Consider the following 27,884-nt stretch of genomic DNA (forward strand, 5'->3'; position numbering starts at 1 on the left):
GCCGCCCGCTGGCCTGTGGGGGACCCCTCCACTGACCCCCGGAACCAGGCGTCCCGACTGAATGGCCGCTCTCAGATCCACCCTGCCGGACGCCCTGCCCGTCTCAGCCTGACCTTCCTGCCTGAGGCCCCCCCCATCCCGCTACAGGCCGTCTGCACAGCGCGGTGGTCATCGGACCTTCGGGGGGGCCCTGGTTGCTGACACCCCTCCCTCTTCCTGGGGCTCCGTTCCTCCAGCCCCTGAGCAGACCAAGGCTGGAAGGCCCTGTGAAGTGGGCCTGGCCTGCCCCAGGGGTGCCCGAGGGGCCCCCAGAGGCTGGGCTGGGGGGTCAGGGCCTGTGCTGGGAGCCCCATCGGCCAGGCAGCGCTGTGGGAGGGGCTGCGGGGCCGCACCACTGGCACCACTCAGCCTGGACTGGTGTTGCCAGGACTCCTAGGGTGACGCCCGCGGGTCGGGGGGGGGGGGGCGGCAGCAGGGCCTAGAGGCTGGGGGCTGGCCTGGAGGGAGGCGGCTGGCGGACCAGGCCCCACTGGCTCAGATGGGAGGGGTGGGCTGGAGCCCTCACTGCTGTAGCAGGGCCCCCGCCCCGAAGGGCTCCGTGGGTGGGCCTGGGCAGGGCCCCTGGGCGGCTGCAGCCTCTCCTAAGGGTGAGGTCCCCGGCCCAGGGGCTCAGTCCCGGCACTGCGCCCAGGGGATGGCACTCGTTGGCAGACTTTATTTTCCAGGAAAAACAGAAACGTACCTCTTGGGTTGGAAAGAGCCCGACAACACGCAGACACAGCAGTGGACACGCAGGTACATTCAAGTGTGCGCAGCCGCCCCTGCGCCCGCCCCCGCCCGAGGGCCGGCTGTGCTGCGTGGTGGGGGCCAGGCCTGAGCCCCGGGGCGCGGAGCTCACGACCCCGGGGGCTGACGTGGGCATGTGGGGCCAGAGCCCTCCCCACGGGGAGAAGGCAGTGACGTCATCTCCCCCAGTGTGGGGGGGTGAGCTGAAGTCCCTGGTGGTCACTGACAGCCTAAGTGATGGCCGCAGAGCCTGGTCCCCATCACGCCCCCTTAGCACAGACCTGGCTGGCAGCCAGCGTCCTAGGACAAGGCCTGGCTCACGTGATGGCCGCGGCTCGCCTGCGCTGGGCTGGGAGTGGGGGGGAGGAGGGTGTGGGGCAGGGGCGTCCTCTCAGCCCCCCGAGAACACTCAGGGACGCTGTCGGGGCTGGGGGCAGCCGGGCTTCACATCTGGCAGGGCGGGGCCGTGCCCAGGGAGAGGGCGTGGGGGGCTGGACAGCACCGGGGTCGGGGGCCGGCATGCGGAGGGGCTGCTGCCCGGGGAGGGGGGTGCGCAGGGGCTGTGCGCCCAGCGTCCAGCCATGGCCGCAGGAGGGTTTGGCTTCCGGGGGGGCCGTGGTCACGGTGGATGCCCGTCAGCCCCCGAGGCATCCAGGACTGGGGGCCGCGTGGGCCTGGCCATGGGCACAAGGCCTTAGCCGGTGCCCGGCTGGCACTGCGGCCGGGGCTCGGGGGGCCCGCCCGCCTCCTGCTCTGGGCTCCCGGCCAGGTCCACCCGCTGCTCGTCCATCCGCTTGGCCTGCACCCTCTGGATGAGGCTGAAGAAGTCCTCGTCCGGCATGGTCGGGCCTCGAGGCAGCACGTCGGGCGGCGGGCAGCGCTGGTCATCGATCCTGGAGGACTGTGTGGACACGCCCCGGGGCCCAGCGGTCAGTGGCAGGGCTGGCTCCCGAGGGACTGGCCTGGCCACTGCAGGCCTCCCACGCCCACCTGGGAAACCGGCTGCGAGCCCTGACTTGGGCACAGTCTCCTGGTGGCTGTCCCCCCAGGTCCTGAGCTCCCGCCCACCGAGGGGGCGCCACGATGCCCGCGGGGCTGCAGATGGCCACTGGGCAGCTCCAGGGCCTGCTCCTCAGACCCGCTGACCTCAGCGTCCAGCCAGGGCCCCCGGGTCCTCCGCAGGGCCCGGAGCAGAAGGGAGGGGAGTCGGCAGAGCCCCTGGCGCGTGCATGTGGGTGGGCGGGGGGCTCGGGAGCGGCTGCCAGCGCGTGCGTGCAGGTGGGCGGGCACTCTGGGCCTCTCAGGAGGGGCTGTGTTCGAGGTGGCCGTTCGGACGCCTCGCCCACGCCTGTGGTTTCCTGTCCTCTGTGGGTAGGAAGGTCGGGTCTGGAAACCCGCAGGCTCTCAGCACCCCCCCCCCGCCAGCCTCCAGACCCCCGTCCCCTCCTGCGTCACCTCGGGAGGGGGCATCACCCGCCCACCCCCGCCTCGCTCGCTCCTGCACTGCGGGGGCCACAGCCACTGCCCCGCCCCCGGACGGCCTCCACCCTGGCTGTGCACGGGCGCTGTCCACAGCCTCACTGCAGGCCCCCGCCCAGGTGTGGAAGGCGGAGGGTGGCTTTCAGGCCCCGGGGACCCGAGCTCCAAGCCCTGCACGAGGGCCCAGGACAGACCCAGCGCACGGCCGGTGGCCGCCCGGCGCCCGGCACCGCCGGCCGAGCCGCCGCGAGAGCCGCCGGGCGCACCTGGCACTTGATGAGCATGCTGAAGAACTCGTCCCCGGGCTCCTGGGCGTCCCCGTCGGCCCGCAGGTGGCCCACGTTGTTGTGGGTGACGCGCAGCCCCGGCAGGCTGCCCACGCTGGCCCGCTGGTCGTCCAGCCTGCGGCTCTGCGAGCTGGCGATGAGGTCGAAGAACTCCTCGGTCTGGGGGGAGGCCGTCATGGCGGGCTGGGCTGCGGGGAACGCGGGGTGAGCCCGGCCCGGCTGCTCCCGGCTGGCTGCCCTGCCGCGCTCAGCGCCCGCCTCCGGGGCTTCCAGGAGGTGACAGGAGACAGCTCGGCCTCCCACACGCCGAGTTCCGGAGGGCGGGGTAATTACACGCTTCAGGGTGCAGCTCCGGGCACGAGCGGGGAGGGGGTGGGGGCGCGCGGTGACGGGGGGCACGGGGGGGCGCGCGGTGACGGGGACACGGGGAGGGTGGGGGCGTGGTGACGAGGTGACAGGGGGCACGGGGGGGCGCACGGTGACGGGGGGCACGGGGAGCATGGGGGGGCGCGGTGACGAGGTGACGGGGACACGGGGAGGGTGGGGGCGCACAGTGACGAGGTGACGGGGGGCACGGGGGGGCGCACGGTGACGGGGGGCACGGGGGGGTTGTGCGGTGACGGGGGGCACTTTGCAGCTGGCCCGCCCCACCCCTCGGGGATGCGGCTGCCCCCGAGCCCCCCCCCCCCAAGCGCAGGGCGGGGCCGGGACGCGCTCACCGCCTCGCTGCTCCGGGCCGGCCGCGGCCTCCTGCAGCGGGCAGCGCTGGTCGTCCATGCGGCTGCCCTGGAACTTGCTGAGCAGGTCGAAGAGGCACTCGTCGTCCGCGGAGGGCGCCCTGGGGAGGCACTGCACGGCCCGGGCTCAGCGCCGCCGCCACGGGGCCCCGGCCCACCCGCCAGCCCGGCCCGCCCGCCCGCGACACACCGCGACACACCGCGACACACCGGGGCAGGCCTGGGGCTGTGCCCGCCCGCGACACACCGGGGCAGGGCTGGGGGCTGTGCCCGGCCCGCCCGCGACACACCGCGACACACCGGGGCAGGGCTGGGGCTGTGCCCGCCCGCGACACACCGCGACACACCGGGGCAGGGCTGGGGCTGTGCCCGCCCGCGACACACCGCGACACACCGGGGCCGGGCTGGGGCTGTGCCCGCCCGCGACACACCGCGACACACCGGGGCAGGGCTGGGGCTGTGCCCGCCCGCGACACACCGCGACACACCGGGGCAGGGCTGGGGCTGTGCCCGCCCGCGACACACCGCGACACACCAGGGCAGGGCTGGGGCCGGCCCGCCCGCGACACACCGCGACACACCGGGGCAGGGCTGGGGGCTGTGCCCGGCCGCACACATCTCAGGCCCCTCACGTGCCGCCCGCCGCCACCCCCCGTCCCGGTCATTGTCCGCAGACGCTGCCGGCCCTGGCCCGGGCCCCCATGCTGGACTCGCCCTGCTCTGGCCTCAGCCCGGAAGGCTTTGCCCTGGTCCAGTGCCCCCCACCCCCAGGAAGCCCCTGGCATGGGGCTGGCACCCAGCACTGCACATGTGCCAGTGTCTACCAGCCTGTGGCTGGGTGCCCAGACACACCGACGGATCAGGCCACACCACCAAGGCCAGGGAGGTGGGGCCGCAGCCTGTGGGGTGGGGTGTGGAGCCCCAGCCCCTCCCTGTGCACCTGCTGAGGGGAGTGGCAGCTCAGGGCCTGCTCTGGGCGGAGCCTGTGCCCCGGGGCAGCTCCCCTGCAGGGAGTCCCAGCATGCTCTGGCCTGGCCGCTCTCTGGCCAGCCCTTCCCTATGTCCCTGTGTCCCCACGGAGGGCCACCCAGCTCCAGCAACAGCCCTGCCCACCCCTCGGCGGCTGCCCCAGGGCTCACAGTGGACAGCAGGCACTCAGAGAGCACACACCCTGGGCAGGGCTGACCCTCGGGTGCCCTCCTGGCCCAGGCAAGACCCAGGCCGCTGCCTGTGACGCCAGCATCTCATAGGAGCGCTGGTTTGAGTCCCGGCTGCTCCACTTCTGATCCGGCTCCCAGCTGATGGCCTGGGAAAGCAGCAGGAGACGGCCCCCATGCCTGGGCCCCTGCACCCATGTGGGAGACCCGGACGGAGCTCCTGGCTCCTGGCTTCAGCTTGGCCCAGCCCTGGGCATTGTAGCCATTTGGCTCCTCCCAGCCCAGAGCAGGTAGGCCAAGCAGTGCAAGACGAAAGCCACAGGGACACTGCCCCTGTGGGACGTCCTGCGAGCCACGTCACACAGCCCAAGCAGGCCCCAGGCCTGGTCCAGGCCGGGCTCTCCCAGATGGGATTCGGCCTCCCCTGGGCCCAGGGGTGCACCTGACGGGTGCGCCCCGCGGACCCAGCCCGTCACCCGACGGTGGCAAAACGGCCGACCGCAGCCCCCAACACGCAACAGAGCTCCCCCCGGGGTCTGCAGCCCGCAGCCCCCCCAAGCCCCCCGCCCCGAGTGGGGCCTCTCATCCAGGGCAGACGCTGGCTCGTGTGGGGTCCTGGGCCTGAGAACCTCGGCCTCGCCCCGGCATGGAGGAGGCTCTGGACCCCGGGGGCCCGCGTGTCCTGACCTCTCCGCCCCAAAGCCTGGCTCCCCGCTGGCCCGACGTCTCGGGATCCCCCCTGCTCAGTGTCGGCTCCCTGGTCCGGGCCCCCGGGGACCCCCACACTCACGCTGGACCGCAGGGCTCTCCTCAGCACAGCCAGGAGCTACGCCGGGCGACGGGCCACGTGGAGGCCGGGCAGGACGCCAAGGTGCCCAGCGCTGCCGCCCGGAGCACAGGGGCAGCCCCACGCTTAAATAGGACCCAGGGCGAGGGCGCAGCCCTCCCAGCGCCCGCCCGCCTCCCTCCCCCGTGCGCTCGCGCTCTCTCCCTCCCTCTCTCACACACGCACACACACGCCTGCTCCGTAAACACCGAGATGAGCCCCCGCGAGCAGGAGCGCTCCCGTCTGGAGGCCTGTGGGCGGCCACGTGGGGCACGGAGGGGGGACCTCTCCCCCCCTAGCGCCAGGCCCTGGCTTCCTTTCAAGGCCGGGCCGGCCAGCAGGAGCCGGGTGTGTGGCCGTCTGGGTCTGGGCCTCTGCCGCTGTCCACCCCCCAACCTCTGGAGCCGCCACAGAGGCCCTGGCCCCGGCCGTCCTGCCCCCAGCCCGCCAAGGAACAGGGAGCCCCTCCCCCACATCATGGCAGCCCCCAGCCAGCGGCGGTGGGCTCGTACGTGTGTGGGGAGGGGGTTTCCCACCCGGACACCTCTCGCCAAGGGACTGTGCCAGCCACGTCCAGGCTCTGGTCAGTATCACTGCCCGGAGCCCCCACCTGTTCACCTCGGCTCCCCGCAGGGCAGGGCCTCCCAGGGGGCTGCCAAGACAGGGGCACCACCGTGGACGGCACCACCAGGTCCTTTCGGGGACACGCAGGCCGGGCAGGGACAGGCAAGGCCCCTGGCTGCCGCTGCTGGACAAGGATGGACGCTGTGGCCTGGCAGGGGGAGCGCCGCTTGCGACGCCAGCGCGGGTTTGAGTCCCGGCTGCTCCGCTTCTGAGCCTGCACGTGCCTCTGGGAGAGCAGAAGCCGCCCGAGGCCTCGGGCCTGCATCCACGTGGGAGGCCCGGATGGAGCTCCCGGCTCCTGGCTGCAGCCCGGCCCAGACACGGCTGTTGCAGCCACCTGGGAAGGGACTCCGTCTGCCTCTGTCTCGGGTTGGATCGGCCACGTCTGCCTCGGCTGGGTCCCCTGGGCTCTGTCCCCCTCTCCACCACCTCTTTCTTACTCTGCCTTTCGAGTAAAACGAATCAAACAGAAACGGGCGCAGAGTCGGGCCTGGCCGAGGTCTGCTGGCTGGGGGGCACCTACCGTGCGGGGCACCTGCACCCGGACGTCGGCGCTGTCCAGTGGGGAGTGGCTGCCCTCCCGGGGCCCCTCCTGGTACTTCCGGCTCCTCACGGGCAGGGGGAGGGAGTCCCTGCCCGGCCCCCGCCAGTCCCCTGCGTGGTGGCTGTCTCCATTCTGCTCCTGGGAGGGGAGGCTGGGTGTGGGTGGGGGCGATTCCCAGCCAACGGCCCCCACCCCAGAGCCGAAGGGGCAGGCGGGCAGGTTCCCGAGAGCAGAGGCTACGGGGGCCCCACCGGCGCCTCTGCCTTTTGGGGCACAGCGTGCAGTGGGGGGGGCACAGGGCTGCCACGTGGGGGGGCACACAGGGCTCATCTGTGGCAGCCTTGAGGGTGGCCAGGGACAGATGGGCCTGTCCAGGCAGCATGGAAGGTGACATGGACGGGCAAGGGGGGGGGCAGCTCGGCAAACACCACAGCCCGGCCCAGGGAACCCATGGCCCGTGTGCCGGCCTCACCCGCTCCGGGGGCAGCCGCAGCAGGTCCCAGGTCTCGGCGCTCAGCCTCTGTGTCCTCTTGGGTCTGGCTCCTAGAAGGCAGCAGAGCTGGTTGGCCAGGGCTCGCGCCTGGCGGTCAGTCCCAGGGACGCGCGTTCTGGCCGCAGGGCCCCCACGTGCAGGTGGACGCAGGGTGGGCTGTGCACGGCCCCGGCTGCACCGCCGGCACCTGACAAGCCGGAGGGCGTCAGGACGGGCTGAGCCGGTGCAGCCAGCGGGCGGGGCGCTGGCTCCTGTCCCGGGAGAGTCCAGCTCCGCTGGGTCCCGGGCTCACCCAGAGCACCCCCCGCCCCCGCCCAGCACTTCCACGAAGCACTCCCTCTCCCTCCTCGGTGCTCTGCCCTGGGAACCCACAGCCTACTCCCAGCCTGCTCTGGGCAGCCCGGGCCGCGGAGGGCCTTCCCCTGGACGTCTGTCTGCCCCTCGGGGCCAGGCGGTGGGGGCGCTGGCATCAAAGCACACGCGGGGGTCCTGCCTTGCTGCTCCCGAATGCATAAACTTGGACCCAACGCCACACCCGGGACTCTGTGCCTCCCCCCTCAGACTGGGCCACAGGGCTGGGGTCGGGCCTCCCCCCTCAGACTGGGCCACAGGGCTGGGGTCGGGCCTCCCCCCTCAGACTGGGCCACAGGGCTGGGGTCGTGCCGGCTCTACCCGGTGCTTCCCAGCAGCCCTCAGGAGGAGTGCCCTGGCCGCTGCCCCACACAGCTCGGCTCACACCACTGAGCCGCTGGCTGGAGGCCCGCAGTGGGCGGGCACGGGCGCACACCCTCCCTCCCCGGCCTCTCGGGGTCATAGGTAAGACCCCCAGCGAGGGGAGGCTCGGTGTGCGGCCGGGGCAGGAGCCGCCCAGAGCCCCTGAGCCCAGGGCGAGGCCTGCAGTGCTGTGCCCGCTCCGCGTCTTCCGGCCCACGGCCCCCAGGTCTGGGGAACAGGACGCCATGTGTGGGCCAACAGCGGGGGGGGGGGGGACAGGACGGGGTGTGTGACAGCAGTGGTGGGGGCAGGACGCCGTGCACGGGTCTGCTGGGGCCGACAACCGGGCCCATGGAAGAACGGCAGGCGGGGGCCTCGCTGGGCGGCCCCCAACCTCCACCCGGGGACCGGCAGGGTGAGGACCAGCGGGGGGTGCCCTGGCCCCATCACCAGTTTAAGTGGTGTGGGGGGGAGAGGACAGGACTCTGGGGGCCCAGCGCCCCAGCCCCCAGCCTTGGGAATGGGGAGGGTGCCGGCTCCTGCCCCGCCCTGGGGAGGCCCCTGCCCGCGCCCTGCCCTCCGCAGCCATGGGGGCTGAGCAGGCCAGCACCCAGCACAGCCCTCTGCCCGGCCCTCCACGTGGGGTCCCTGGGGCCCGGCTGGTGCCGCACGCAGGCCTCAGGCCACACAGCCTGAACCCCTCGAAGGCTGGCACAGACGGGAGACACGGACGGGGGCGGGCTTGGCGGTGCTGTTTTCTGTCCGTCTGCTGCCCACCCTGGCCTGGGTCAGGAGTTGGGGGCAGGGCCAGGCCATGGACACATGGGCCCCCCCCCCAACTTGACGCAAGCCCCGGGAGCGGGTGTGCACCCAGCCTTTCACTCACCACACAGTGGCTGCGCCCTCCCGGGGGCTCCACCTGCTTCCCCGGCCCGGTCCCTACCGCCCCCGGCTGCCTCGGGCCCCTGACCCCCCAGCCAGGCCTGGCACGGGCCGAGGTGCCCCGCTGCGACCCAGCTGCCGTCTGGCTCCGGGGCCGGCCCCTACGGCCGAGCAGGCACACGGCTACATGCATCCCCTGTCGCTCGGGCCGGTGGCAGCCCAGCACCGTGTGCCTGGCCTCCTGCCCCTCCCTGGCTCCGCCCCCTCCCCCGCTGCCCCGTGGGGGCCGTGTGTGCTGACCGCCCAGCCCGGCCCTGCAGAGACGGGTGTTAGGAGGCGAGGGTGCAGGTGGGTGCCCTCCCCAGACCCCGACCTGGGACCGCGGCCTCCAGGACCAGGCCTTTGCAGGCGGCTTGAAGGGACCAAAGCAGATCCGGGGCTCCGGGCTCGCTCCCCCCAGCCCTGCCACACCACTCAGGCGCCCCTGCCGCTGTGGTCCTGGGTGAGGCTGGGAGCTGTCAGCCGCACCCAGAGGCCGGCGGGGAGGGGCCCCCCAATCTGGGGCCCTCTGGGCGCTGGGGAGGGACCCGCGGCGGGGTCAGCACAGACTGACCGGCAGCAGGGGCTCTGTCCTGCGGCACCCAAGCCCCCATGTTTTTATCAATGGAAGACTCCTGAGTCCTGGACACCGGTCCACTCAGGTCTAGCCACACCCACTTCCCAGCAGGCCACGCCCACTGCCAGGCCACGCCCACCACTGGCCAAGCCTCCCTTCTCACACCACCTCCTTCCCCCAGAATGAAGCCCCTCCCGCCCCCTCCGTCCCGGGCCAGGAGCCCCCGTCACGGCTGGGCGTACGCCCTCCCTCCCAGGAGCTGGTCCGGCCCCACGACCCAACCACGCTGCCAGGTCAGGCGGCCCCACAGCTTCTGGGGCAGGGGTCGGCGGGCAGGGCCACCCACCGGCAGCCCTCAGGGCCAGTGTTACCCCCGCCCTCTCCGGAATCGGCCTGGCCACGGAGGCCCTGCTCACCTGAGTGGGGGTCTCTCCCAGGCCTGCCCAGGCCTGCCTGCCACAGTCTCTCCCCAGCCGGGCCCCCACGCCGCCTCCGCTCCCCCAGCGCCCGTCCACCGCAGCCTGGCCACTGGCTGCCCTGCGGGGAGGTGGCTTCCGGGGGCTGTGGCGGGGAGGCGTCCAGCTCACTGGGCAGGGCACAGGGGCCGGGGCGGGGACAACAGAGGCTGCCTTGTCCCCGCAGTTCACCCACGGCGTCCCCTCCCCCGTCCAGAGGTGGGCAGTGCCTGGGGAGCCTCTCCAGACACCGTCCGGTAGACGCTGCGGACACCAAGAGCTCTTGGCAGAGGGAGCCACCCTGATGGCGACGCCAGTTGTGCGTCCCGGGCCACCCTGAGACCCGTCTGTCTCCCAGCCCCCGCACCGCCCCGGCCAGGGTGGCACCCAGAAGCCCCGTCTTTCCCCGGTGCCCAGGACGGACCGCGGCGAGAAGCCAGGACCCTGTGCCACGCCCGGCAGGCCAGCCAGCGCGCACGCCTTCCGGGGGCCCTGGAGGCTGGGGTGGGCGGCCAAGCCGGGAACACAGCCAGGCAGGGCCGGGGCCCCGTGGGTGGCTCCCCGCCAGGCCGCCCCTCACCCACCTGCGGCCGCCCCGGGGTGCCGGCTCGACTCGGCGCCCCCCGCTCCCCCTCCCACCTATTAATCTGTTTGCTTTTCGGAGAACGGCCTGTCCCTGACGCGCACCGCTGACCTGCACGGCACGGCCAGGGCCCGTGAATGGGGTCATTATAGCGGCCTGGCCCCCCCGGCCTCACCCATGAGCGCCCCAAGCACAGGAACACAGCTCCCTGCAGGCCGGCCCCCCCCCGCTGCCCCCCCGCTGCCCCCTCCGCCGGCCCCCCGGACGGCTGCTCCAGGAGGGTGGGGGCGAGCGGACCCCCAGGAGTGGCTGCGGGGGGGGATGGCAGGGAGCAGCCATCTCCTCCCTGCCACCAGCCCCGTGGGACCACCCAGGACGGGGCAGTGGGGGGGTGAGGGGCTCAGGCTGGCCACAGCCCCGCGCCGTCCCCGAGACAACGAGGAGGGGCCCCAACTCCCTCCTCCGCAGCCCTGCCTCGCCTGCAGGGACGGGGCCCCTGTGCCCCACACTTGGACGGCAGGGCAGGCCCCGCTCTGCCCCACAGAGGCTGACACGGCCAAACGCAGCCCCCCTCCCTGGGCAGTGCCGCTGTCCCGTCTGTGGGCGGCTCCTGCACCTGCTCCCGGGGGCCCTGCTTGCCTGGGTGCCGTGACCGCCCCGAGAACGGGCCCCCAGCCCCGCGCCGGGCACTCACCCTGGGCCTCGTAGCCGGCCAGGTCGGGCTTCTCCGCGGCCGCCGGGCTGCCCAGGCGGCCCAGGGCCAGCTGCAGCTGCGCCACGTTCATGCGGGCGGTGAGCTCACCGTTGCGGTCCCCGATCTGCGGCGACAGGGGGGCTGGGTTGGCGGGGGGTGGGGGCTCCCCGGGGGCTGCTGAGAAGACAGGGAGCCGCCAGCACGCTGCCCCGGACACACCAGACACACCGGGCGGCCTGGCTGCTGGCTGACCCCAGCGAGGTGTCCCTGTGTCCTCCCAGCCCCCGGTCGCACCCAGGAGCGCGGCTGCACCGCCTCCTGGCAGTCCCTCTGCTCACCCGGCACCGGGCAAGAGCCTGGTGCTGCGAGGCTGCACAGGACCCTCCCAGGCCACCCCCAAAGGGGCCACACAAGCGGTGCCATGTCCTGCCTGACCACAGGAGGGCCCCGTGCACCTGCTCCAGGGAGGAGACCCCGCCTCCTGGGACAGCGTCCAGCTCAGGGGTCCAGGGAAGACCCTTGGGGATGGCAGGGCTTCATGGCCCAGCTCCCTGGGGGGTGGGTCTCCCCACAAGGGACACCAACACCAGGGGTGGAACAGGCCCCTCGCCCGCCCCTCCCCCTGCCACCACTGCAGCGGACGAGCGGCAGAGGGCGGGAGGGCAGCCCAGGGGCACGGGGCCTGCAGGTCTGGGCGGGCGCCCGCTCACCTCCTGGGAGATCTGCAGGTGCTTCTTGGCGAAGGTCAAGGCCTGTGCCGGGCTCCCCATGGACACGTAGGCGTTCCCCAGGCTCCAGCACGCCCGGCCCTCCCCCACCCTGCCGGAGAGGGGAACTGAGTCAGGGCCCAGCCGTGCTGTGGGGGGCAGCGCGTGGGACCTGGGACAGAGGAGCCCTCGTGCCCGGGGCGCCCGGGGACCATGGGAGGCCGCGCCCCGGGCTGCAGTGACCGCCCGGCTCTCCTCTCCCACGGCAGGCGTCCATGCTGGAAATCTGTGCCTGCCCCGCGGCCACTTCTGCCTCCAGGGCCTGGGCAGGGCGGGCCTGGCTCGCCCCCTGGTGGCCGCCGGGGCCCCACCCTCCAGGGCCCATCTGTAAGCCTACCTACAGCCCAGCGGCAACCAGGACACTCACACGGCTGCCGGGCCCCCCACTCTCGCCACTGCACCCCGAGAAAACCCCAGCCCCACCTACGCCTCTCAGAAGGGCCTCGCCACTGCCCAGCCCTGAGCCCCTTGTCCGGCCACTCCAGCCCCCCCAGACCTGGGGGGCAGGAGACACGATGGGCGGGGGCCCTGGATGGTGGGGGGAGGGGGACGCTGCCACCTGCTGGCCCGACGCCTAGCCCTGTGCCCCGCCCACGCACCTGTCGGCCAGCTCCTGGGCGATGAGCAGGTGCCGCAGGTGGTACTCGGCGGCGCGCTCGTAGTCCTGAAGCAGCGTGTAGGTGTTGCCGAGGCTGTAGCAGGCCTGCGCCTCCACCGCCTGGTCCCGCAGCTGCCGCGACAGCTGCAGCGTCTTCCTGGGTCAGCCCCGGGGGCGGCGGGGGAGGGGCCGTGAGCCACCGGCAGACACCCGCCCGTGGCCCCCAGCTGCGTGGGTCCCACCAGGCTCCGCCCACCACCGCAGGCACGGCTCCTGGCCCCGCCCAGCCGCCACTCAGGCTGGGCCGGGTGGGGGCACCCAGGGCCCCCCCCGGGCCTGCCTACTTGTGGTACTCGGCGGCCACGTCTGGGCCGGGTGGGGGCACCCAGGGCCCCCCCCCGGGCCTGCCTACTTGTGGTACTCGGCGGCCACGTCTGGGCCGGGTGGGGGCACCCAGGGCCCCCCCCGGGCCTGCCTACTTGTAGTACTCGGCGGCCACGTCGAAGCGCCCCAGGAAGATGTGGGCGTTGCCCAGGTTGCTGTAGGCCCTCCGCTCGGCCGCCTTGTCCCCAAACTCCTTGGCGATGGCCAGGCGCTGCGGGACAGACCAGGGCCCAGGGCCTCACTGAGCGCGCCTGGGGCCCGGCCCCGCGCCCCCGTGTCCGGCGGCCCCCGCCCGCTCACCTCCTTGTGGAAGGCCGTGGCCTCCGCGAAGTTCCCCAGCAAGTACTGGGTGTTGCCCAGGTTGCCGTAGGCCCGGCCCTGGGCCGCGCGGTCACCCAGCTCTTTCACCAGGCTCAGGTTCCTCCTGGGGGCCAAGTCCACCTCAGCGCGTCCTCCCGGCACCGGGACGGGGGGCGCGGCCCCTGCACCCCAGGCAGCAGGCGCCGAGTCGGGGGCAGGGGGCTCCCGGGGGTGGGCCGTCTGAACATCACAGCTGGGGGGCTCCCGGGGGTGGGCCGTCTGAACATCACAGCTGGGGGACTCCCGAGGGTAGGCCGTCTGAATGATGGGGCTCCCGGGGGTGGGCCGTCTGAATGATGGGGCTCCCGGGGGTGGGCTGTCTGAATGATGGGGGCTCCCGGGGCTGGGCTGTCTGAACGGGGTCCGGGGCCCGGCCGCTGCACTCACTCGTAGAACTCGGAGGCCCTGCGCAGTGTCTCGCGGACGGCGGGCGGCAGGTGCCCCGGGTCCTGGGCGGCGTTCCAGGACAGCTGCTTGCCCTTGGCGTGGTACACGTTGCCCATGTTGTACAGAGCCCTGGCCTCCCCGACCTGCGGGCAGCAGGACAGTGTGTGGGCAGGACCTGGGGGGGCCACCTGGGAAGCTCCGCCCTGCAGTGCCCTGGCCACGCCCCCTCCTCTGCCAGGGCCCGGGGGCATCTTCCTCTGATGCCCGTGGGATCCGCTGCCCTTGGGCCTCAGGGAGCGAGGGAGGTCGGCACAGGACAGCAGGCAGCACAGCGGGGCCCATGGCCCGCCCCCTGCACGTTTGCCTGGCTTCCTCCCAGAGCCCCCGTCCCCCGCTGCAGGCCCCGGATGTCCCCAGCCGGGCAGGGCCAGGCTGCTGGCGGAGACCCAAGAACTTGAGTGGGACGGCGCCACCTCCTGGGCCCTGCGGGCAGTGACTGCGGTCATCCGGATTCCAGGGCAGTCAGCGGAGCGTGGGAGGGGCGGGGCCTGGCCCGGCAGCGCCGGCAGGAGCCGGGGTGCCCTGTGTGTCCAGGGGCTGCTGCTCCCCCAGGCCACTCGTCCCTGACTGCCCACCCCCGACCCAGGCCACAGGCAGGGGCGGCGGGGCCGACACCGACCTTGTCCCCCTGCTCCTGGGCGATGGCCAGGTGCCGCTGGCAGCACACGATGGCCTCGTCGAAGCGGCCCAACACCTTGAGTGTGTTGCCCAGGTTCCCGCTGGCCTTGGCCTCGCCCATGCGGTCGCCGATGGTCCTGGGAGCAGGGAGCAGTGAGGGGCTGGGCTGCAGGGGAGACAGCTGCCGCGTGCCCACCGGGAACACACCCAGCCCCGTACCGAGGTACCGACGGGCACACAAGGCTCCCGTCCGGGAGGCCAGGGCGGCTTCAGGGCCTGGAGGAGGAGGGGCGGGGGGGCGCCCCTGCAGGGCCCGGCAAGGGGCTGCGGGAGGAGGCCCAGGGGCTAGGGGCTCCGGGGAGGGAGGCAGAGCCCCAGGCCAGGCGTGCGCACGGCCTCTGGGGGGCGCTGCAGGGCACACAGAGGCACACACAGGGAACTCCGGGAGCCGGCCGCCAGCTCGTGTGCGGGGTGGGCGCGGCGCGGCGTGCCGGCACTCACCGGGCCAGCAGCAGGTCGTGCTTGTGGTACTCCAGCGCCCGGGCGAACTCCCTCAGGTAGAAGTAGGCGTTGCCCAGCTGGCTGTAGATGGCACTCAGCGTCTTGAGGTCCTCGGTGCCCACCTGCACGGCCGCCTCAAAGAAGGCCACGCCGGCCCGGAAGTCCCCGGCCTTGCACAGGCGCTCCCCTTCCAGGGCCAGCTCCAGGCACGAGGCCTCCATCCTGGGCAAGGGCAGAGGGGCGGGTGAGGGACCACCCCGGGACACCGGGGACCAGGGACCACCCGCCGTCCTGCTGGGCCACAGCGGTGACAGGCCCCGCCCGTCGCCCACTGCGACACCAACCGGGAGGGGCTGGGGCCTGGAGGTCACTTCCGGGCAGAGGCGAGGCTGCACCAGGGGTCAGCCGGTCCCCACCGGGACCCCCGCCCCGCAGAGCTGAGGCGGCTCGCTGCGGCCGGCCGGGAAGGGCTGCGCGCCCGCGGCAGGCTGGGCCACAGAAGCCCTCGCTCTCGGGCCCTGCAAAGCCCCCTACCCCGGCGGGGTCTCCAGCGCCTGCTGACTGCGCCCTCGGGACACGGCCATCAGGGCAGCGGGCAGTGAGGCTGCCCTGGCCCCACAGGCGCTCCGCGGAGGCACACGGCCCGGCCCCCAGCCCCGTGACCGGCAGGCGGCAGCTGGCCCCTCACTCCTGCCTTCTCTCCAGCGCTCTGGACGCGGTCGGAGTTTGCAGGAAACGCAGGGTGCTGCCCAGCGTCCCCACCAGAGCCCCGCCCCCTGCCCCACAGCGAGGGGGTGTGGCCACCGAGTGACAGTGGGGGCACGAGAAGAGGGGCTTCCTCTCTTACTCGGGGCGGTTTCTCAGGGCCCCACACTTCAACCCACTCCCCACGCGGCCATGTCCACGTTTGCAGGGTACTGGGGTCACCTGGACGTGGAAGGGCCGGCGGCCCCAGCCCCCTGCACCCCCAGGCTCAGGGCCTCCTGCTGGGGAGCCCCCCCGGCTCCCAGCCCACCACAGCCCCCTGCACTCTGAGCTCTGTTCTGTCCCTCCTCCCCCAGGAACCAGGGCCGGCCCCTGCCCCGCCACCCTTCCTGACCGGGGGCCTGGTGCTCAGGGGGTGTCCCCGACCCCACGAGGCTCTCCAGGACAGGGGGCGGCCTGGGTCCTCGGGATGGCGGGCACATGGAGGAGAGGCCTGCTCCAAACGGCCTATGCCGAGCCCCGCCGGCAGCCCGGGTGGCTCCCACCTGCCTGTCACGGGGAGTCGCCCCCTCCCGGGCAGTCGGGGCACAGCGCCCGCACAGTCACGGCTCAGGGTATGCACGGTGACACAGGCGGCCCTGGTGACCGCCCGGGCAGAGCTCAGAATCCACCAACCCCTGCCCCTAGTCCAGCAGAGGCCAGGCCCTCAGGCCACCCACGACCTGCCTGGCTCCTCGCCACGCTCCCCGGGGAGGGCTTCCGGCTGCCACGCCCACGCAAACCACGAGAGCAGCCACACGAGAGCCCACTCCTGCGGCTGGCCTGCTTGGTCCCTGCCCAGCCCCCACCCCGCACCCCTCCCCACCCAGAGCTGTGGCATCGGCCGCCTGGACGTCCAAGGGGGTGCACTGGCGGTCACCAACACGCCTGCCCGAAGCTGGGCCAGGAGCTGACCGCCGTGGGGACCCCCTGGAGGGGAACCAGGCAGGGTGTCCTGCCCCCTGCAGGGTTCCCAGGACGGCAGCGGACCCCGCCCCGGCCCTGCAGCCCCCCAGCCCAGCGCCGCACCTGGTCCTGTGCAGGTTTCGCATCTTCTGCACGTACAGCCATAGCTCCAGGCCCACGGGCAGCAGCAGCGGGCGGGGGCGGGGGGCCCCATACACCACCTTGCACACGGCCTTCTCTGCCGGGCTCAGGGCCACGGGCTGGGCCTCCAGGGCGGAGGCCTCCCTGCGGACCGTGGCCATGGGCCCCTGCGCCCCCCCGCCTCCCGGGTGGGGGGCTGAGCGCTCGGCCACCGTGGTTCTGGGGCAGCCAGGGCCTCTGGCCTGGGCCGTGGGGCGTGAGGGATCAGGAGCTGGATCAGCACCGTCAGCAGCCGGGCTGGGCGGGCGGCCAGGCCGTAATCCTGATCCAGCCTCCCGGGGGCTGGGCTGGGCAGGGCGGGGGGACCCGGACCTCCCGGCCACCGCTCTCCCCCTGCACAAGCCCAGGCCGTGCGGGACCCCGGGGGTCTGCCCGCAGCCGGTGCCGGGCGGCTTCTGAGCCTGTCCCGCCTGGCCCGGTCTCCAGGAGCGCCCTCCCAGGGCTGGGCGGTGCTGGCCCGGCCCCTCCACTGCTATCTCAAGGCCCCCAGGGTCTCACCGGCCCCCTGGGGACCCCAGCCCGGCTTGTCCTGCTGTGGCCTCTGTGGCACCAGCTCCCAGCACACGGCACGGGGCAGCCTCCACAGACACGGAACACGGAGTCCAGGCCGAGCCGCCCCGTGCGCCCCGTGCGCGCCGTGCCTCGCCTGATGTCTGCGGTGAGCTCCAGGGCCCGGGGTCTCCCCAGGGGGCGGGACACACAGGCTGGGAGTGGGGGGCTTGGGAGGAGACTCCCAGCGCCCGTCCTCCCACCTGCCAGGGCCCAGACACCCCTCAGCTGAGTGTGACCCCAACCCCGGGCTGCTGGGGCAGGTGCAGCGCCCAGCCGTGAGCAGGCAGGCAGGGCGCCCAGTGCACAGCCCCTCGGGCGAGTCACCGGTGCGGAATCGGAGCCTCCCCTAGGGGCCTCCTCTACCACCCCTCCCCTACAGCGCCAACCCCACCCTGGGGACGCCACTGCGCAGCCATCGGCCCTGGTTGGAGGTGTGCACGGGGGGGGGGGGGGGTGGCGTCCTGGGGTGAGCAGGAGCTGGAGAATGGGGGCGGGGGCTCTGCTCAGACAGCAACCCAAGCACGGCCCCGGACGCTCCCCTCCCTGTCCTGGGGCGCTCAGTGAGGCCAGCCCACGTGTCCACCCCCAGGACAGCTTGGCCGGGGCCTGGCCACTGAGACGCTGAACCCCAGATCCTCCTAGGATCTGCACCCATTGGCGGAGAAGATTCCGGAACCTGTGCCCCACGCCACCTGCCTAGGTCTACCAGCTTTGCAGGCTGTCAGTCCCCCAGCTGGTTGTCTGGGCACTGGGGACCCCGCCCTGCAGGACGGCCCAGGGTGCCCGTGGCCTCTAGGATTGGGGTCCGGCACGGAGGGCTCGGGCCCCCTGCGGGGGTGGGGGCGCCTTTGCCGGACACACACGGCTTCATGGACAGACAGCCCTCGCCCTCCCCTCCCCTGCAGCCTGCCTCGGGTGCCCTGGGACTGCCTGGCCTGGCCCCGCTCCAGCCTAGGTCCCGGAGGAGGCAGACTGTGGCGGCAGGAGACAGGTGCTTCTGCCCGTGTCCCGGGCAGCAAAGCGGTGAGCGGCTCCCTGGTGGCCAGCCCCGCTGCTGTGGCCACCACGTCTTGCCCGCACCTCTCCAGGCAGGGAGAAGCCATGCCTGGGCCGCACCCACCTGTTCTCCAGCCCCAGCCCCGGCCGCTGCCCTGTCTGGCCTCCGGACCCCGACTGCCTGGCCCCCCAGACTCCTGGCTCCCAATCCAGCCCCAGCTCCCACCCCTGCTAACAGCCGAATCCGCACCCTCACCCAGCTGTCACCTCCACTCTGGCCCCAGGGCAGGCACCCAGGAGAGCCCTGCTCACCACTGGCTCCAACTCCCCCGGGCCCCGTCCAGCCAGCCCCAGAGAGAACAAAGTCACAGACCCGCCTCCCGTGGCCGGGGCAGGGAGAAGGCAGGGGCAGGACAGGGCCAGGGGTGGCGGAGACCAGGGGGACGCGGGGGTCACTCCAGCTTCAGGGCAGTGAGGCAGGGGTGGCCAGGTCACCGTGCCTGGGGACGCACCTGGGCGGGGGACCACAAGAGGGTGGGGGCGGCCCGGCACGTGGCCACGGGAGCCTCCTGCCCCACACCTGAGGGCGCCAGTGCCCGCCGCTTGGGGTGCACCTCTGAGGCGGGCCCAGGGGCTCCTCCGCCCCCTCCCAGGGTCCGCTCACAGGCACATGCCTGACTCCCGGGCCGTGTGGCACAAGGGTCCCTCCGGCCCCCGCCTGTGAGACCGAACTCTGCTCTCTGGGCAGGACGATGGCATTGGGGGGGGGGCAGCACAGAGACCAGCGGGAACCCACCCCCCTACCCAGGAGCCGCCGGGGCAGGTGGGCTTCCCAGACATCCTCTTTCTCCTCAAACCTCACCGCCCCGGCCCCCACCGGCTCAGGACCCCCAAAGCCAGTCCCGGCCGGGAACTGGCTGCCCAGACCCCGCTGTGGGTCCAGGGCCCAAACTCCCCCAGGGCCCCCACGGCCCCTGGCCCGGCTCTGCCCTTCAGGTTCCACGTGGGTCTCAGCTGGGAGGGTCCCAGGGCCCCCTCCCAGTGCTGTCCCTGCTCGGGGCCAGCTCCCAAGGCCAGGGTCCCGTCCGGCGCGTCCCCCTGGCCCCCAGGTCAAGCCTGAGTACTGACAGAGCCCCCGCCTGCGGGGCCCTCAGCTCCCAGCCCGGCTCTCAGGTGGACCATGGACCATGGACGAGCCGTGGGAAACACTGGATTCCCACGGTGGGGGCGGGGGCAGGCCTGCTGCACCAGGTGCCGGCAGAGCCAGCCTCCGCCCCTCCCCCCACGGGGGCCCGGCTGGATCCCCAGACCACACAAAGGGGCTCCGTCTCTGCCCAGCCCCGCGGAGCAGGCCCAGGGTGGGCAGCAGGGCCTGCTGTCTCCGGCTGGGGGAGCCCAGCAGACGTCTGTGGCCAGCACACCACATGGCTGGAGTGCCAAGTCCTGGGAAGCCAGGCCTCTCTCTGGAGACCACCAGGCTCCGGAGACGGCCAAAGGGGACCAGGACAGTGGTGTCGCCTGGGCCTGTCTGGCCCCCCGCCAGCAGCCAGGCCTGCCCCCCTGAAGCCCAGCACCCAGGCCCACCCTGCTGGCTCCAGGCCCAGCTCGGGACCACTCTGGGGGGCACCCTCGCCAGGAAGGCTTGCAGCCCCGGGCAGGCCGCGGTCATCCTCTGCGGCCGGCCCGGCCCCCAGCACACAGCCCAGACTGCTGGGGTCACCTGCGAGGCACCGGGGGCAGTGGCTTTCCGGGCGAGCACACACCCACCTGGCCCGCGGTCCGGAGCCGCCCAGGTCACCCCTGAGCCCCGGCGGAGAAAGGCCCCCGGCAGCCCCCGCCCCCACCCCGTGCCCGCCGGCCACAGGGCCCCGAGGACGCGCTGCGGCCGCCGCCTTGTCCCCGTCCCCGGCACGGGGCCCGGCTCCCTCGGGCGGAGCCGCCGCCCCCACCCGGCTCCCCGCGCGTCCCCGGCCACGTTGCGCGCCCGCCGCCGCCTTTGTTCCGAGCGGCCGCCTCCCGCCGCCCGGCAGCCCCGGCCCCGGCCCACCTGGAGTAGGGGCGCCGGGCGGCCGGGCCCGGGAGCTCGTCGGCGGCGGGCGGGGCCGGGGCCGCCATGGGTCGGGGGCGCGCGAGAGCGGAGCCGCGCCCGCGCCCCGTCCGAGCGTCCGCGCCCGCGGCAGGCGCCGAGGAAGTGATGCGCGCGGGGCCCGCGCCCCTCCCGCGTGGCCGTGATGTCACCGCCGCCCGCGCGGGGAGGGGGCGCCCGCCGCCGCCGCGGCCCGAGGCGGGAAGCTGGGGGGAGGCGCGCTGCGGGGCGGGGTCGAGGGCAGGGGAGGGGGCCCCAGTGGCAGCCCCGCCCCCTCCTCCGACTGCCCCCACTCCCAGCCTGCCGGGCCGCGTCGGTGGGGGCTGCTGGAGGCCTCCGTGCCTTGGCTGGGCAGGTGTCCCCCTCCACCTTGGCGCTCCTGGTCCCCAGCGGTGGGAATGGCGTGGGGGAGGGGCTACACCCACCCCTCCCCAGCTCCCACCAGGGAGCCTCTAAGTCCCCTGAATGGGAAGCCCCTTCCTCCAGGGAGGCCTCCGGCTTGGGAAAGGGTACAGGTGGCACTGCCCAGCCGTGTTGCCCCCTCTGCCGGAGATTCCCCGGGGAGCCCCGGGAGCCTGGCCTGGGTGCTGAGGCTGCATGCCCACCCGCAGCTCTGGACGCCTTTAGGGCCTCCCCCTCCCCCATGCTGGCCCCGGGACAGCCAGCACGCTCAGGTCTCACCTGCTCTCCGTGCGCCGGTGCCCAGTCCCTGTCGGTCCTGCTGTGGCCCGAGACTCCCCAGGCTGGGCGTGGAGACAGGCTGACTGCCCGGGAGCCCAGCGGGCTGCGTTCCTGGCAGCTCCTCCCTGCGCCCAGCCCCGCCCCAGACGGCCGCCCCAGGGTCGGGAAAGTGCCAAGGCCACCCCGGCCAGACCGTCCCACGTCCCAGGGCTCGGCGGCTTCGGGCCGGGGAGAATGGCACCGAAAACAGAGACAAACAAGGTCTGGTGGGGCTGGTTTGTTTCCATAGAGGAAGAGGCAGTGGGGAATGGAAACCATCTGTGCCCCCCCGGGCGCCCTCCCCCAGACCGCAGGGGCCGGCCCGGGCCCAGCTCCCGGCCTTGGCTGGGACGTGGCGGGGTGGGCGGTGCCGCTGGCTGGGCACCCACTGGCTCCTGCTCTGCGCTGGCCGGACGCCTCCTCGGGGTGCCCTGAATTGGCACCGTCGCAAGGCAGGGGCTGCCCTGGGCCCGCCTGTGCCAGGCCCGAGTTGAGCCTCCGTCTCCAGGTGCTGCCAACGCCAGGAGGCCCAGACGGGCCCACCCCACCGCGGCCCCCTGTGTCGGCGCCGGACCGATGACAAGGGGGCCCCTGAGTGACGCCCCGTGGCAGAGGGGAGAGGGGTGCGTGGCCCTGCAGCTGGGTCCTCGCCGGGCACCTGTGGTCCCAGGCTTCTCAGAGACCGCGAGAGCCCCAGTGGCCTCCGGCAGCCGCGGCTCAGGCTCAGGGCCAGGCCCAGGTGGCTCGGAGGCTGCCCTGCCCCCAGCGCTGCGGGCCCTGGCCCACAGGAACATCACTGTGGGGACCTTCTGTGCTGCCGGCCCGGAGCCACTGGGGTCCCGGTGCCCGCGCTGGGGTGCTCGCCCTGCCCCTTCATCCAGGGACTCACAGACGGTCCCCGTGGGGTGGGCCAGGCCCACTGTGGCTCACGTCGGGAAGGGGGCTCCTGGGCGAGCAGCCGGACCTGGCCTGGGGGAAGAGGGACCCCTGGGGACACCTGCCCCATGGAGTGGGGTGGCTCCCGCCGCTCCCCACCCCTGGCCTCCCGGGAAACCTCATGGCATCGTGCCCTCTGATCCCGCCCCCCCGGAAGTCAGGAGCCCACCGCTTCCCTCCCCAGGGGACCTGAGCCCCAGTGGCATCAGAGGAAAACAGCTTCCCCTCGCCCGGGACCCAGCTCCAGCCAGCAGCTGGACACGGCGTGGAGGCCTCTGGGCCCGGGCGCAGGGGTGCCAGCCCCGTCACTGCCCTGGCTGCTGGCACGCCCAGGGCCCTGCTGCCTCATGGTCAGCAGCATCAGCGCTCCCGCCCACAGTGCCCGGCCACTCAGCCTCCTGGCAGGCGCCACCTCATCCCAGCTCAGGGAGATGACCACAGGGACTCCGCCAAGGTCGCCTGGATGAGCCTCGGGGGGCGGGCGGTGGGACAGCCGAGCCCCTGGGAGTGGGACACCTACTGGGGCCCTGGGGAGAGCAGGTGGCGTCCCCCGCCCAGGCTCGCCGGGGACAGGAGCCCTGGCCTCCTTAACCCTGCAGCCCCTCCCTCCCCCTCACTGGCTCCTCCTTAGCAGGGTCCATGGGGCCCAGTAGGGACCTGACGGCTCCCGGCTGTGGACTGATGGCTCCTGGCCGTCCTCTGCTGTGGGGGGGAGGGGAGGTGCACGGGCAGTGGGGGGCAAGGGGGAGACGGTGGTACAGACAGCGATTGGAGGCGCACACACACACACACACACACACAGGAGCAGGGAAGGCTCAAGTACTCGGGCCCCTGCTGTCCAGTGGGAGACCCAGGCTCCTGGCTTCGGCTGGCCCAGCCCTGGCTGTTTCGGGCGTTTGGGGAGTGAGCCCACGGATATCTCTGCTTTCTTTTTTTTTTTTTATTTATTTATTTTGACAGGCAGAGTGGACAGTGAGAGAGAGAGACAGAGAGAAAGGTCTTCCTTTGCCGTTGGTTCACCCTCCAATGGCCGCCGCGGCCGGTGCGCTGCGGCCGGCGCATCGCGCTGATCCGATGGCAGGAGCCAGGAGCCAGGTGCTTTTCCTGGTCTCCCATGGGGTGCAGGGCCCAAGCACCTGGGCCATCCTCCACTGCACTCCCTGGCCACAGCAGAGGGCTGGCCTGGAAGAGGGGCAACCGGGACAGAATCTGGCGCCCCGACCGGGACTAGAACCCGGTGTGCCGGCGCCGCTAGGCGGAGGATTAGCCTAGTGAGCCGCGGCGCCGGCCCTCTGCTTTCAAATACATTAAATAAACCAAACATCACTATAGAAAGGACGGCATCCATTCTGCCGCTGTCTCCAAACACTCCCACATCCAAAGAACGCTTGGTTTTGCCGCCATCGGTGAGTCCGACCCCCGAGCAAGCGCTTGTCCTGTGTCCCTGGCCCCCGACGGTGTCACCGGCCTCCGCTTTCGCCCCGCAGGGACCCCAGAGTCCTCCGGGAGCGGGACTGCTGGCGGGAGAAGGGTCCATGCCCGTCTCTGCAGGGAGCCGGCGAGGAAGCAGGCCTGGGTGACACACGCCTGCCCCGGATAGCTCGCGGTCCTCCAGGTCGCGTGAGGCCGAGACGCCAGGCCACACCGCATTCCTTGGGCGCTCGCTGGCAGCTGCAGGTTCGTCACCAGGTTACGTCCCTGGGCCCGTGGGGTGGGCGGGGCAGCAGGAAGCAGGCGCGTGCTCGCCGGTGCATGTCCGGAGTCCCTGACCTGGGGCTTGGCTGTAGGCTGCCCGGGCCCCGTGGGGGCCGTGCCAGGCCTTGCAGATGGGTGGTACTGTGAGTGCCAGGAGAGAGACACGTGCACAGATGCACATGCGTGCACAGATGGACACGCGTGTACACACACTGCACCATCAGCGAACCCAAGCCACAGGGCAAACCTGTTGCACCAGACCGACCCGGGGGACAGACGCCTCGCCCAGGGTGGTGCCAGGGGGGTCTTCTGCCTGCCGGGCGGCTCCCCGTTCCTGGAGTGCCGTAAAGGGGTGCAGACCCGGGCCCCCCAGGACTGCCCCACCAAGTAGGAACCCTGGGCTCCTCCCGCACAGCCCTAGAGGTCGAGGTGCAGGCGTCAGCAGGGCTCACCAGTCCCAGCTTCCAGCGTTGGGGGCACGCAGCTCCTCCCTCACCTCTGCCCTCCCTGGCCGTCCCCTCCCTTCTCCCCGGAGTCCAGGATCCTACTTCGCTCCTCGCCTCACCCCGCCTCCAGGGCACATGGCCCTGCAGCCCCCTGCGAGGTGTCCCGGGGAGCCGCCATGCGCCTGGCGCACCTGCCTTCCAGGGCCTTGCGCAGACCCTCACGTGACCAGGATTGCCTACGGCCACGATGCTCCGGCGTGAGTCGTGGCCGTGGCTGGGACGTGTGCGTCCTCCCCAGGTCCACATGCCGGGACCCCAAATCACCGGCGCACGAGTGCCCTCCCCGTGGGCTCCGGCGAGGCCCCTGTCGCAGCTCGGTTTCCACCACTCGATAGGCAGAGGGACAGAGACCCACAGAACAAGCTCCCATCCGCCGCTCCACGCCCCAAATGCCGGCAGCGGCCGGGGCTGGGCCGGCCCAAAGCCAGGAGCCGGGAGCTCCTGGGTGGCAGGGCCCCGAGCACCTGAGCCACCCCCGCTGCTGCCTCCCAGGGTGCTCGGTGGCAGGAGCTGGACTCCGGGAAGGCATGCGGGCGTCCATTCTAACCATGCGGCAAACGCCCACCGCAGCTGGCCTTTGCCAGCCTTCTGCCACAACAGGGCACCCACCAGGCGTCACCTACCGTCCCCGGGCACCGTCGGCTGGACTTGCGGCTTCCTGAGCAGCACAGAGGGAGGGCCCACGTCCCCACAAACGAGGGGGGTCTTCTCTGCACCCCTGGGTGCCGGGCAGTCCTTGCACTGGACTCGGGCTGTTCACCCAGCACACCTGTGGGCAGACACCAGTCAGGGCATGGGCAGACGCGCAAACCCAGACCGGGGGTCGGGAGGCCAACCCTGCCCGGACCCTGCCTGCCCAGAGGCTGGGAAACCACCGGCTCCGAGCTGGGAGGTGCCCAGAGGGGTGTGCTCGGCCCACGGCACAGGACAGCCCGCGGCTGCCTCTTCCGAAGGGGGGGCCTAGCCCACGGCACAGGCCAGCTATGGCTGCCTCTTCTGCGGGGGGGCCCAGCCCATGGCACAGGCCGGCCACGGCTGCCTCTTCCGCAGGGGGCCTGGCCCGTGGTGGAAGCCCTGGGCTGAGGACAGGGCCCGCCATCTTCAGGGAGGCTGGTGCGTGGGAGGCAGTGGAGCCAGGCCAACGTGGCGAGGAGGTGGTGACCTGGCCAGCAGGGTCAGGACAAGCCCAGCTGCTCCTTAGCTGGGGCCCTGGGCCTTCCTGGCCCACTCCCCCTGCCTCTGCAAAACAGCGGTTGGCGGTGGGGGGGGCTGCCTGCAGACCCCTCGGGTGGGCAGAGAAGCAGAGAGGGTCAGTGGTCATTGTGCCGACACCTCGGAGCCCTCGGCCGCCTGTCCCTGCCCTGCAGTCCCCCGCCAGCAGGCCGGGGAGTCCAGGCACCTCTGGCACAGGGGTTCCACTTGGCAGTGAGACCAGAGGGAGCCTGGGCACCAACGGGGCCGCCTGGCAGAGGGATGGAACAGGAGGACCCTCCTGGGCCTTGGCCATCCCAGGCCCTTCCCCCAGCGTCCCTCACGTGGCCTTGGCTCCTGGTTCTGGGGGCAGACCCACCTCCCACATGAGCCTGGAGGACGTTGGTCCCCACGGGACCCACTCACCCCACGGGAGCACAGTGCGGGCTCCCAGACCCCCTCCTGGCAGCCAGACTCCCGGGGGGGGGCACCACCCACTGACGCGGGGTCTCTCCCTGGGCCCAGTGACCAGCCTCTGGTGGCCATGGAAGCTGTGTCCTCTCCCTGGGACCAGGACCCAAGGTTTCCAGAGATAGCCAGAGCTCAGAGCCAGCACCTGTGGGATTAGGGGAAGGACACTGCTTAGTCCTGGGGCAGCGCCCCCTGCAGGCCCGCGGCCGTGCTGCAGCCTCAGAGGGGCCAGGTGGCCGGGGAGCCACAGGACGGAGTGACCAAGGCCGGGGTGCTGAGCCCGTTAAGAAGCCTCATTCTGGGGCCGGCGCTGTGGCTCAGCAGGTAAAGCCGCCACCTGCAGCTCCAGCACCGCATATGGGTGCCAGTTTGAGTCCCGGCTGCTCCACTTCCGCCCCAGCTCTCTGCTGTGGCCTGGGAAAGCAGTGGAAGATGCCCAAGGCCTTGGGCCCTGCACCCACTTGGGAGACCTGGAGGAAGCTCCTGGCTCCTGGCTTCGGATCTGCACAGCTCCGGCCGTTGTGGCATCTGGGGAGTGACCCATCGGATGGAAGACCTCTCTCTCTCTCTCTCTCTTCCTCTCCCTCTCCCTCTCTCTGCCTCTCCTCTCTCTGTGTAACACTGACTTTCAATCTTAAAAAAAAAGTAAAGCTTCATTCTGCTCCTGGGAGGGGCGGGCTGGCCGGGTGCGTTTAAATCACAGCAAGGACTTTAAAGTTGAAAAATATTGTCAAGTTTATTTGAAAGGCAGAGAGAGACAGAGATCTCCCATCTGCTGGTTCACCCCCCCCACACCATGCCGGAACAGGGGCGGGGCAGGCCGGAGCCAGGAGCCAGGAGCTCCACCAAGTCCCCCTCGCGGGTGGCAGGGGCCCAAGCATCGAGCCATCGCCACTGCCCCCCGTGCACATTAGGGGGCAGCTGGACTCGGGCGTGGAGCGGGCGCTTGAACCCAGGGCTCTGACGCCGCACGCGGGCGTCCCAAGCGGCGGCTGAACCGCTGCGCCCCTGCCCCCGTCCTTTTACCGCGCAGTCTCCGGGGGTCATGGAGGCCAGGAGACAGACAACCCCGCTGGGGCCGGTGCAAGGTGGGCGGGCCCGCTTGGGAGCGGCTGGCGTGGGACCCCTCCCCACACCACACATTCGGACTGCAGGGCCTGCCCGGCTGTGGGTGGGGGTCTCAGGCTAGGGCCTGAACCGCAGCAGGAGAGTGGGAAGGGGTGTGGGAGCCGTGCAGGTGCCCGGGTGGGGCAGGGCTGTAGCGGGTCACAGCCCCGACACGCACCTGCCCTGGAGCCTGGGGCCAGTGCCGCTGTGAGGCCGGTTTCTCGCTGCTGTGGTTGCCCTCCAGGATCCTTCCCCTGAGGGGGAGATGGGACGGGGACCCCACCCGGTCCCCCCACCCCACCACTTGGCCAGAGGGGGAGTGGTCTTGCGAGCCTCCCCCTGACCTCCTCATGGCCTGGAGCTGGGACCCCACAGACCGCCTGGCTGCAGCCCTAGAGACACCTGCCGGGAGCCGTGGTGGCGTCTCAGGTCACTGGGAACCTGTGCCAAGCCTGTCCCCGCAGTGCTGGGCTGTGCGGTACCCCCTCCCTCTGGGGCAGTCACTCCAGACCCCGAGGAGCCTCCCCTTGGCCCCTGGCCACCTGCCCCTCCAGCCGACAGGTTTCAGCTCTTATGGCCGGCTCAGGCCACACCTGGGCAGAGACGGGCACCTGAACAGGGCAGCCACGCTCCAGCCCGAGTCACTGACCTTGCTCTCCTGGGAACGTGCCTGTGGAGTGGGCCCCGTGACCCTGCCGGTTTCCCACAGGCACGCCTCGCCTGGGGAGACCCTGGAGCCCCAACCACCCTGGCTGAGGGGACTGCGTGGGACTCCTGCTGCTTCCAGGCCCCCAGGGTTCAGCGGGGAGGGGTGCCCGAGGGACACGCCCTGGGGGCACACAGGTGCTGTCCCACACTGAAAAACCAGGAGGCAGGGAGGACTGGACCTGTTAGGCAGGAAGTCAGACAGGAGCTTATGTGTGTGTGACAAAGGCCTAAGGAGACGTCTGTGTCCAGCATCTGCCTCAGTCATCCTGATGGTGTCTCGGGGGCAGCCCGGCCTTCGCATCCTGCCCTGCCCCCTCCTACCTGATAACCTGCCAGGTGGGAGCCCCGCCCCTTCTGCCTGACAAATCTCCCCCAATCTCCCGGTGCAGCCCAGTATCTGCCTCTCAGACACCCTGCTCTGATCCCGTTCTCCAGGGGGCCCTGCTCCCCCTTCCTCTGAACCCAGGATGGCGCCAGCGAGGCTTCCTGTCTGGTACCTTCAGGGGAAAACTC

The 27,884-nt window shown here is 72.3% G+C and overlaps 1 protein-coding gene across 3 annotated transcripts; it reads right to left on the bottom strand.

Moving 5' to 3' along the window:
- Positions 1–695: 695 nt before the first annotated feature.
- On the bottom strand, positions 696–20,903 carry GPSM1 (G protein signaling modulator 1). Of its 3 annotated transcripts, none has more exons than XM_089322577.1 (14): positions 20,719–20,903; positions 14,553–14,774; positions 14,053–14,188; positions 13,374–13,516; positions 12,927–13,050; positions 12,722–12,837; positions 12,244–12,399; positions 11,588–11,696; positions 10,878–11,001; positions 6,913–6,983; positions 6,420–6,578; positions 3,272–3,390; positions 2,532–2,740; positions 696–1,687 (listed from the first exon to the last, which is right to left on the bottom strand). In XM_089322577.1, exons 2-14 carry the CDS (start codon positions 14,771–14,773, stop codon positions 1,671–1,673), a joined length of 1,704 nt encoding a protein of 567 aa, XP_089178703.1. In that variant the 5' UTR covers position 14,774; positions 20,719–20,903; the 3' UTR covers positions 696–1,670. The 3 variants fall into 3 exon arrangements, with proteins under 3 accessions (XP_089178703.1, XP_069915249.2, XP_069915262.1); XM_070059148.2 differs by having other exon boundaries at positions 3,272–3,401; positions 20,719–20,886; XM_070059161.2 differs by lacking the exon at positions 20,719–20,903 and adding an exon at positions 19,999–20,210 and having other exon boundaries at positions 3,272–3,401.
- Between the last annotated feature and the right edge of the window lie 6,981 nt (positions 20,904–27,884).

The sequence above is a fragment of the Oryctolagus cuniculus genome, chromosome 1 (assembly GCF_051225735.1).
Source record: "Oryctolagus cuniculus isolate XC-2025 breed Fujian yellow rabbit chromosome 1, ASM5122573v1, whole genome shotgun sequence".
Classification (NCBI taxonomy): Eukaryota; Metazoa; Chordata; class Mammalia; order Lagomorpha; family Leporidae; genus Oryctolagus; species Oryctolagus cuniculus.

Excerpts from the sequence above, each read along its gene's own strand:
- GPSM1 (XM_070059161.2), bottom strand. The coding sequence starts at position 20,066 with ATGGCGGCCCCGGCCCCGCCCGCCGCCGACGAGCTCCCGGGCCCGGCC. Across the intron at positions 12,400-12,721 it reads GTGGCCGCCGAGTACTACAA|GAAGACGCTGCAGCTGTCGC; the intron begins GTAGGCAGGCCC and ends GGGCTGACCCAG. Across the intron at positions 3,402-6,419 it reads GGGTGCAGGTGCCCCGCACG|TGCCTCCCCAGGGCGCCCTC; the intron begins GTAGGTGCCCCC and ends CGGGCCGTGCAG.